The sequence below is a fragment of the Oncorhynchus gorbuscha genome, linkage group LG14 (genome assembly GCF_021184085.1).
Source record: "Oncorhynchus gorbuscha isolate QuinsamMale2020 ecotype Even-year linkage group LG14, OgorEven_v1.0, whole genome shotgun sequence".
In the NCBI taxonomy this organism is placed as follows: domain Eukaryota; kingdom Metazoa; phylum Chordata; class Actinopteri; order Salmoniformes; family Salmonidae; genus Oncorhynchus; species Oncorhynchus gorbuscha.
In genome coordinates, this window is record NC_060186.1 from 39,107,371 (window position 1) to 39,117,154 (window position 9,784).

Consider the following 9,784-nt stretch of genomic DNA (forward strand, 5'->3'; position numbering starts at 1 on the left):
TTCCCTGATGTTCAGTTGGAGGACATACTGGTGTCGGAGATCAAGAACGACGAGAAGAAAATGAAGGAGTCTTCAGGTAAGTACTGTGTGAACACCCTCACATTCACCAGCAGTATAGCTCTGCGTTTCTTACATCTCTACCATTAGCTTAAAACCATATTGACCCCCTTTGAGATCAAAACACAAGAGTAGCTCTTGCCTGAGATTTCAGCTGAATTTGACAAATTACCACTGCAATGCAAGGGAATTTGTGGTTATACACAAGTGGAGGCTGCTGAGGTGAGGAGGGCTCATAATAATGTCTGGAATGGAGTCAATGGAATGGTATCAACCACATTTCATGTGATTGCCCATGTGGTTGATACCATTCCATAGACTCCATTCCAGCCTTTATTGTGAGCCCTCCTCCCCTCAGCAGTCTCCATTGTTATACAGTACACTCGTGAAGGATGGGCCAGGTGTGTAGATTTTTGAGGTGGCAATTGCATATATTGCGACATTGTTGTACAAATAATACATTTCCCCCCTTTTATTATTAAAAATATTCAAAAGAAGTGACTATGTTTTTTCATGCAACCCAAGCATAGGAGTCCTGAAACATAGGGAGAAATACTATGTTTTCAGCTCCAAGGAGGCATGTTTAAGATTTGGATCCAAACCAGATGAGTACATAGCCCGTGTGGCAGAGAAAGTAAAGCGGTCTCCTCCAACTGCCCGTGTCACTCCACATTCTGAGGTATGTTCACTTACAATATCATAATTCTTAAATTCCATTTAATTGGCTCATTATTGAATGTATTGTTACCATGGTCTTCTTGCTTGGATCTTTTTTTAATTCAAGAAGGTAAACCTTTTAACAGTCTTATGTCCTGACGGTTTTTTTTTTCAAGACAATCTTCATAGTAAAGTAGCCCACTCAATGTAGGCTAATCTAATTCACACGAGGAGGGATAATGTCACCCAAACCTACCTCCCCGAAGATGGTGCGTGCCAGTGCAAGAGGGATAGCAAGAGCAACGTCCCCAAACCGTATTTTCCACCGCTGAATAGTGGTATATAGGTGTAGTGGTGCAATTTATTTCCTTTTCATTTTTGTATCACAAAATGTAACGTGAGCGGCCACCACACTCCCGCACTCTAGGTGGCGGCATGCACAAACAAATGTGCGAACGCCATGATTACCAAAGAAGAAGAAGACGACCTTATTCAGGATTTCATATCTGATAATCATACATGTGATGTTCAGTCAGACACGTCGGTAGGTGATCACGTTAAGTACCCAAGCATTCGTCTGACAACGGATCACAACAATCAAGTTAACCATGGCTAACGGTAAGTGACATCTGCTAGCTATGCTTAACGTTATTTGCACTGTTATTTACTATTTCCTGTTTCAGGAACTATTTAACGCAACAAGTTAGCCTAATACACTGAACTAAACAAATTGTCTTCGGTATTTTGCAATCCAGCTAAAAAAAAAGACAGCTTCTCTGAACGGAAGGGCAATGCGAAATAGCTAGTTAGCCACCTGCTGAGTCCAGATACAACTAGCTAGGTGACTGTCTAAACTTATCCCCCGGCTATATAGATTGTTCTTGTAACGAATGCGAATCTCTTCAGTGGGTGGCTGATCCACACTGATTTTCGGTTCCTTGCCTCATTGTCTTACTTTCTGTGAACTTCACACTTCATGCTGTCAAGAATCATTGTCCTCTCTCTACAGAGCCAGTGAGTGTGATGTTCAAGGTCTACTGTCTGTCAGTGATGACACTGGTGGCAGCAACTTACACCGTGGTATTACGATACACAAGGACAGTATCATCAACAGTTATGTACTTCTCTACAACAGCCGTATGCATCACGGAAGTTATTAAATTATTCTTGAGCCTTGGGATGTTGACCAAGTAAGTATATCCAATGTACTACCGTTCTCATAACCGTACATGTTCCAAATGCACTTGGATAGCCTTTTTCCATTGGTCTCTGCCTTGAAGAAATACTGTAGAACACCCTTGTGTTGAGTATTTTGTTGAATGAATATAAATGTCCCAGTAGCTCAGCTTTTATACATGTTTTGTCTTCATTTTCACCTTGCAGAGAAACTGGCAGCTTTGGCAGGTTAAAAGCGTCCATAGTTGAACATGTATTTTGGAGTCCAAAAGAGCTGCTGAAACTGAGTGTTCCCTCTGTGGTCTATGCAGTTCAGAATAACATGGCCTTTATCGCCTTGAGCAATCTTGATGCAGCTGTGTATCAGGTATAAACTACACATTTCTTGATTTCTGCAGAACATGTCACATTAAGGCTGGACGTACAGTACCAGTCAAAAGTTTGGACACTTACTCATTCAAGGGTTTTTATTTTTAAAAGATTTTCTACATTGTAGAAATGATAGTGGAGACATCAAACTATGAAATAACACACATGGAATCACGTAGTAACCAAAAAAGTGTTAACCAAATCAAAATATATTTTAGATTTTTCAAAGTAGCCACTCTTTGCCTTGATGACAGCTTATCACACTCTTGGCATTCTCACAACCAGCTTCATCTAGAATGCTTTTCCAACAGTCTTGAAGGAGTTCCCACATGCTGAGCACTTGTAGGCTGCTTTTCTTTGACCATGTGGTCAAAATGATCCCAAACCATCTCAATTGGGTTGAGGTTGGGTTGATTGTGGAGGCCAGATCATCTAATGCAGCACTCCATCACCCTCCTTCTTGGTCAAATAGCCCTTACACAGCCTGGAGGTGTTGGGTCATTGTCCTATTGAAAAACAAATGATAGTCCCACTAAGCACAATCCAAATGGGATGGTGTATTGCTGCAGAATGCTGTGGTAGCCATGCTGGTTAAGTGTGCCTTGAATTCTAAATAAATCACTGACAGTGTCACCAGCAAAGCACCATCGCACCACCTCCTCCATGCTTCACGGTGGGAACGACACATGCAGAGATCATCCGTTCACCTACTCTGCGTCTCACTAAGACATGGTGGTTGGAACCAAAAATCTCAAATTTGGACTCATCAGACCAAAGGACAGATTTCCACCGGTATAATGACCATTGCTCGTGTTTCTTGGCCCAACAAGTCTCTTCTTCTTATTGGTGTCCTTTAGTAGTGGTTAATTCGACCATGAAGGCCTGATTCACACAGTCTCCTCTGAACAGTTGATGTCTGTTACTTGAATTCTGAAACATTTATTTGGGCTGCAATCTCTGAGGCTGGTAACTCTAATGAACTTATCCTCTGCCGCAGAGGTAACTCTGGGTCTTTCTTTCCTATGGCGGCCCTCATGAGAGCCAATTTCATCGTAGTGCCTGGTTTTTGAGACTGCACTTGAAGAAACTTTCTAAATTCTTGAAATGTTGCGTATTGACTGACACACGTCTTAAAGTAATCTTCTCTTTGCTTAATTTGAGCTGTTCTTGCCATTAATATGGACTTGGTCTTTTACCAAATAGGGCTATCTTCTGTATACCACCCCTACCTGGACACAACACAACTGAGTTTTGATGTCTTCACTATTATTCTCAAATGTAGAAAATAGTAAAAATAAAGAAAAACCTTTGAGTAGGTGTATCCAACCTTTTGACTGGTACTGTATCTATACTTCCCCTCTGGCTCATATTCTCACTGTATCTTCCTTACCTAGGTGACCTATCAATTGAAGATCCCGTGCACAGCCTTGTGCATGGTCCTCATGCTGAACCGCTCTCTCAGCAGGCTGCAGTGGTTCTCAGTCTTTATGCTGTGTTTAGGTGTCACACTGGTCCAGTGGAAACCGGCAGAGGCCACTAAAGTCCAGGTACCTTTGGTGTTTCTGTTTTGGCTTTTTATTTAACATTTATTTATCCAGGAAGTCCCATTTGAGGTCAGAATACCTATTTATACAAGGGAGACCTGGCCAATGGGCCTGTAAAGTGTATACTGGTTCGTTGCTGATGTTCTAATGGCTTGTTTACAACCCAAGTCTGAGGTTTGGAATTCTCTGCCTTCTCTATTTATTAAAAATCTTATACACTTTTCACATAGGATTTATGGAATGTTGCCTGTAAAAATGTTAGAAAAAAAATTGGGGGCAGTGCAATGTTTATATGACCCCCTTTCAAAACAGGCCCATTTTTACCACATTATTGCCAGCATAAACCTTTTAAATACATCCAATGGCATGAATAGAATATCATATTTTGAGTTGAATTATGTTACTGGTCTGTGCAGCCTATAAGATACATGGCTGCCCCTTGCAAATGAAATCAATATTTTGTTCATTAAACAGACAAGACACATTAAGATTCCCTGTAGGTGCTTTAGAAACCTTAGAAAATAAAATAGCCATTTATATTTTCCAAAGCATTGCATTTCAACCTTTTTGGATTTGCCAATACGCCGACCGAGCAAACTAATAGGTCTACACTTGATTTCTGCTACATTATTGCATGCGAAACATTTCTGATCCGTGATAGATGAGCAATCGAATAGATGACATTATCTATTTGTTTGCTCATTATCTCATATTTATTTTAGACTAACATTTAGTTTAACAGCAGAGATTTGTATACACCTTGCTGTCTGTGTCTCCCTGACATTTACAACATTGTCTGTCCCATAGTAATGAACATGTCGGGACGAGACAAAGGCAGGCAGCGTTTCTCAGGCAGTCAAAATCATGAATCAGCTGGCATCATTTTTATGGATATATACACAACCGTTCAAAGGTTTGAGGTCACTGAGAAATGTCCTTGTTTTTGAAAGAAAATCTATTTTTTTGTCAAAATAACATAAAGTTGATCAGAAATACAGTGTAGACATTGTTAATGTTGTAAATGAATATTATAGCCGGAAACGGCAGATTAAAAAAAAAATGGAATATCTACGTACAGAGGCCCATTATCAGCAACCATCACTCCTGTGTGCCAATGGCACTTTGTGTAAGATAATCCAAATTTATCATTTTAAAAGGCTAATTGATTATTAGAAAACCCGTTTGCCATTATGTTAGTACAGCTGAAAACTGTTGTTCTGGTTAAAGAAGCAATACAACTGGCCTTCTAAACAGAGTTCCTGAAGATATTCCATAAAAAATCTACCGTTTCCAGCTACAGTAGTAATTTACAACATTAACAATGTCTACACTGTATTTCTGATCAATGTAATGCTATTTTAATGCACAAAATGTGCTTTTCTTTCAAAAACAAGGACATTTCTAAGTGACCCCAACCTTTGTGTGTGTGTACAAAGAAATGTCAATTGAAAAAAGGTAAAACGAAATGAAGTTCAGCTACTTTCCAGTCTTTTCAGTTTGAAAATGTTGTTAGATGTGTTGTTGGCCAGCTCCTCTGAACAACAGTGTCCTGAGGAGAGAGCACATTTTCTATGCCAGGAGAAATCACGCCTCATTAGCTCATTGTTATAGATGTGTCTAAATAAATGTCACTAGAAAACCGCTTAAACAACAAATGCAAATGCCATCACACTGTTATTCTGAATGCACTGTTTGACGCGACTGTAAATTAGCAGTAGTTGGCTAGCTAGCAAGCAAGGGATAAGAACGTTGCCAGACAGTAATGGAACATTTAGAACGAACGACTGGGTTGTGTCCAAAGATGCAGAACAAAAAGACTGAACGGCTGGGTCGTGTCTTTGGCAAACGGACCGATAGAACGAACAACCAGCCAGCTTGGGTAGCAACCCTAGTTTTGTGTCAGGACTATATCTTGTGTAAGGATGAAATAGTATGAACAAATTAATCAAAATATATTTTTAAATTAAACTATCAATCATTTTTTCAAAATGTTGAAAAACCCGGTTTGCCAGCCATCGACTTTGTCTCGGGACTAACAACCCCCGTGCCAATATATCCTCCAAACATCGGCTTCTCGGACATTATCACTTAATTATACTATGGCATTGTTGAATACTTGTTTCTGATTGGCTTGAATGACATTCTAGAGCATTTATTATTTCCCTATAATGCACAGTATATTTGCATGGTAGAATTCAGTGGCTATAGTTCATTTTTACGTGTTTGAGTTGCTTTTGAACGCAAAAGTAGAGTTGAAAACATTATTGGCATTGTTGAATTTGATTTTCATAATAGCAAGCCAGTACTGATGGGTTTTGTTAGCTGAACTAGCAAGTCTGTTTGTTTGACTACCAAGGCAACTACTGTTGCTATCTAGTGAACTTCAGTGGATGTTGAACACATTTCTAGCAGCAAATGTGTGACATCATAGCCATGGTATAAAAGGGATAATGAACTCGTTATCTGGAAAACAATGCAACTTCTTGGAAGGTGAGTTCCACTCCTCCAGACGTCATTGAACACACCTTCCATGAACACACCTTCAACTTGTTGTTGATTATCCCTTACACAATGCTGATTACTATCATGTGAAGCTGGGGAAGTTGATGCACTATCCCATGATGTTTTCAATATTTCTGACCAAATTTAAGATCAGTCTGATGTAAATATATTATAGCGATTGGATGGCGGGGAGTTTCAGTAAGCAGCCATTTGATACATGACTTTTTGCATTCGCCTACTTTATTCCAATATTTTCGTCATTCAGTGGTATTCAACCCCACAGTAATTCTTAATGGATTCATCCAGGTGTGGTTCAGAGAACAGCCCACCACTAAGAATGCACTATGTGAAGGGATGGGATGGTTACAGCCTAGTAATGGGTGCTGCCTAGCAAATAAATGTCTCTATTTGTGAGTGCTATTATATGATGCAATATCAGTACTAGTTGCATTTACAAGTTGTCTAAGTCCTATCATCAACTGATTTCAGCCGGTAGAATGACCGTGTTGTTTGAATGGAATATTGGCAGTTCATTTGCCAGTTCCTCTAAAACTGTCTGGCTAGTGCAGAAATTCATTATTTTATACTTCTCACAGCACTGGCAAGCTTTGGTTGACCATTATGGCTGACCTTTATCATCTCATCATAAGAAGGTTCATGTCCATTCTAGTATTCTTAATTCTATGGTAGTTTGTGCCAATGCCGCTTTGGCATTACGGCTACGTTTCATACTAAGCCGTAGACGACTTTACCGCAATCATGAATTGGTCAGTTGGCGGAATTAAAAGTACAGGCTTTCCTTTGTTTACTGGCAATACCTTTTCAGATCTAAAGAAAAGTGTCAAAATTTGGGTGCTAAATGTCTTGGTATGTAAGGTGTATTCGATATGTTCTAATCTTTTTTTAGGTGGAGCAGAACCCATTTGTGGGGTTTATGGCCATTGCTGTGGCTGTGTTGTGCTCCGGGTTTGCAGGTAATCTTGCTTTGTCTTCTATACCTTTTTTAATATTCTATGATGATAATGGCAGGTAATCTAATGGTGTCCCTTTTTTGTGTTTGAGCAGGTGTGTACTTTGAGAAGGTCCTAAAGAGCTCAGACACATCCCTATGGGTGAGGAATATCCAGATGTACCTGTCTGGCATTGTGGTCACCCTCGCTGGAGTTTACATGACTGAGGGCGCTCAGGTCATGGAGAAAGGCTTCTTCTACGGTTACACGCCTTGGGTGTGCTTTGTAGTCTGTGAGTCAAAATTCAATATTGACACATGAACATATTCCTGATTTTCTACAATGCAAAAAAATGTTTTTTTTTATTTTTATAAAAAAGTGTCCTAACCTAAATTTGTGAGGTACATTGCATTTACATTTGGTATTTTCTTCTTCCAGTTTTGGCCAGTGTGGGTGGTTTGTACACATCAGTGGTGGTGAAGTACACAGACAATATCATGAAAGGCTTCTCTGCTGCAGCCGCCATCGTTCTCTCTACTGTGGCATCCGTCACTCTGTTTGGGCTACAGATAAGTGAGTCAAATCATTCACATCTTTGGGCATGGACTATCATAAGTTACTGTTTAGCCACTAGGCTTTTGTGTGGTCTGACACTCAAGTACTAATATAGTATTTTATTTTTCAGCCTTTGTGGCAAAGGTCGTGGGGGGTACATTGCTACTAGCGCAATGATATGCTACCTGTTCCCATAAACTTCCAGTCATTAAGTCAACTACTATCCATTTGTGTGTCGTGGCAGAAATGTATCTTTATTTCTAAATTAATGAATATAGGGGAAACGCTGATTAGAAGTGAAAAAAATCTGAAAATATTTTTGAGTGAATTCATCAATAGTCCATGGCAGGTTTTCAGTAACCATTTTCCCTTTTCATGCAGCTGCTACCTTTGCTTGTGGAGCAATGCTGGTGTGTGTCTCCATATACCTTTATGGACTTCCGAAACAAGACACCACCAAGCTTCCAAGAGCAGACACAGACAAGGAGGCCAGGCAGAAACTGATCACTGTTTGAAGCCTGGGTCTGGAATAGCAAAGGTTTATGGTCTTTCCTGACCTCTGTGTTGGAGCTGCCCATGGAGCTGCCCTCTTTCACACTGCGGTCTACTGTTGTCCCATAAGAGCGTCGGCAAGGAACGTCAATCTAGATGAATCATTATATCAGTAATGATGGAGCATAAAGTAAGGGAAGTGTGGCGCTGAGGCAGAATGTATACATAGAAAATAAATACCATTTGGGTTTTTATTCCTTATTTCTTTTGTTTACTGTGGGACTGCTGTTTAGTAATGGACAACAATATTTTTGTTGAACCACTGTCAATGTCAACTACTCCACTATTGACAAAGTACCGAATGTATATACACAGCTGACAGAATCTCACCTGGGAGAGCGCATTTGCGGTGCATTCGGAAAGTATTCAAACTGCTTCCATTTTCCCACATTTTGTTATGTTACAGCCTTATTGTAAAATTGATTCAATTAATTATTTCTCAATCTATACACAATGCCCCATAATGACAAAGTGAAAATAGGTTTTTAGAAATGTTTTCAAATGTATTGAAAATAAAAATCATACCTTATTTACATAAGTATTCAGACCCTTTGCTCAGGTGCATCCTGCTTCCATTGATTGTCCACCTGTGGTCAATTAAATTGATTGTACATGATTTGGAAAGGCACACAACAGCACAGTTGACCGTGCATGTCAGAGCAAAAACCAAGCCATGAGGTTGAAGGAATTGTCCGTAGAGCTCCGAGACAGGATTGTATCGAGAAACAGATCTGGGGAAGGGTACCCAAAAAATAAATTCTGCCTCATTGAAAGTACAAGAACACAGTGGCCTCCATTCTTAAATGGAAGAAGTTTAGAACCACCACAACAATCTTCCTAGAGCTGGCCGCCTGGCCAAACAGCAATCGGGGGAGAAGGGCCCTAGTCAGCAAGGTGACAAAGAACCTGATGGTGAACCTTCCAGAGTTCTCCCAGGAGGACAACCATCTTTGCAGCACTCCACCAATCAGGCCTTCATGGTAGAGACGGAAGCCACTCCTCAGTAAAAGGCACCTGACAGCCCGCTTGGAATTTTCCAAAGGGCACCTAAAGGACACGGATGATGAGAAACAAGATTCTCTGGTCTGATGAGACCAAGATTGAACTCTTTGGCTTGAATGCCAAGCGCCACGTCTGGAGGAAACCTGGCACCATCCCTACGGTGAAGAATAGTGGTGGCAGCAACATGCCGTGCGGATGTTTTCAGAGGCAGGGACTGGGAGACTAGTCAGGATTGAGGGAAAGATGGAGTAAAATACAGAGAGATCATTGAAAACCTGCTCCAAAACATTCAGGATGTCAGACTGGGGCAAAGGTTCACCTTCCAACAGGACAATGACCCTAAAGCACACATCCAAGACAGGAATGGCTTCGGAACAAGTCTGAATGTCCAAGTGGCTTTTTTTATAAATTTGCAAAAAA

The 9,784-nt window shown here is 40.4% G+C and overlaps 1 protein-coding gene across 1 annotated transcript; it reads left to right on the plus strand.

Annotated features, from left to right (window-relative positions):
• The first annotated feature begins 1,189 nt into the window (after positions 1-1,189).
• On the plus strand, positions 1,190-8,563 carry LOC123994913 (CMP-sialic acid transporter-like). Its single transcript, XM_046298022.1, has 8 exons — positions 1,190-1,332; positions 1,724-1,904; positions 2,098-2,257; positions 3,654-3,806; positions 7,213-7,279; positions 7,371-7,547; positions 7,694-7,828; positions 8,192-8,563. The coding sequence occupies exons 1-8, from the start codon at positions 1,323-1,325 to the stop codon at positions 8,323-8,325; spliced, it is 1,017 nt and encodes a 338-aa protein (XP_046153978.1). The 5' UTR covers positions 1,190-1,322; the 3' UTR covers positions 8,326-8,563.
• The last annotated feature ends 1,221 nt before the right edge of the window (positions 8,564-9,784 follow it).

Coding starts and splice junctions, on each gene's coding strand:
- LOC123994913 (XM_046298022.1), top strand. Junction 3,807..7,212: donor CAGAGGCCACTAAAGTCCAG/GTACCTTTGGTG, acceptor ATCTTTTTTTAG/GTGGAGCAGAACCCATTTGT. Junction 7,280..7,370: donor GTTGTGCTCCGGGTTTGCAG/GTAATCTTGCTT, acceptor GTGTTTGAGCAG/GTGTGTACTTTGAGAAGGTC.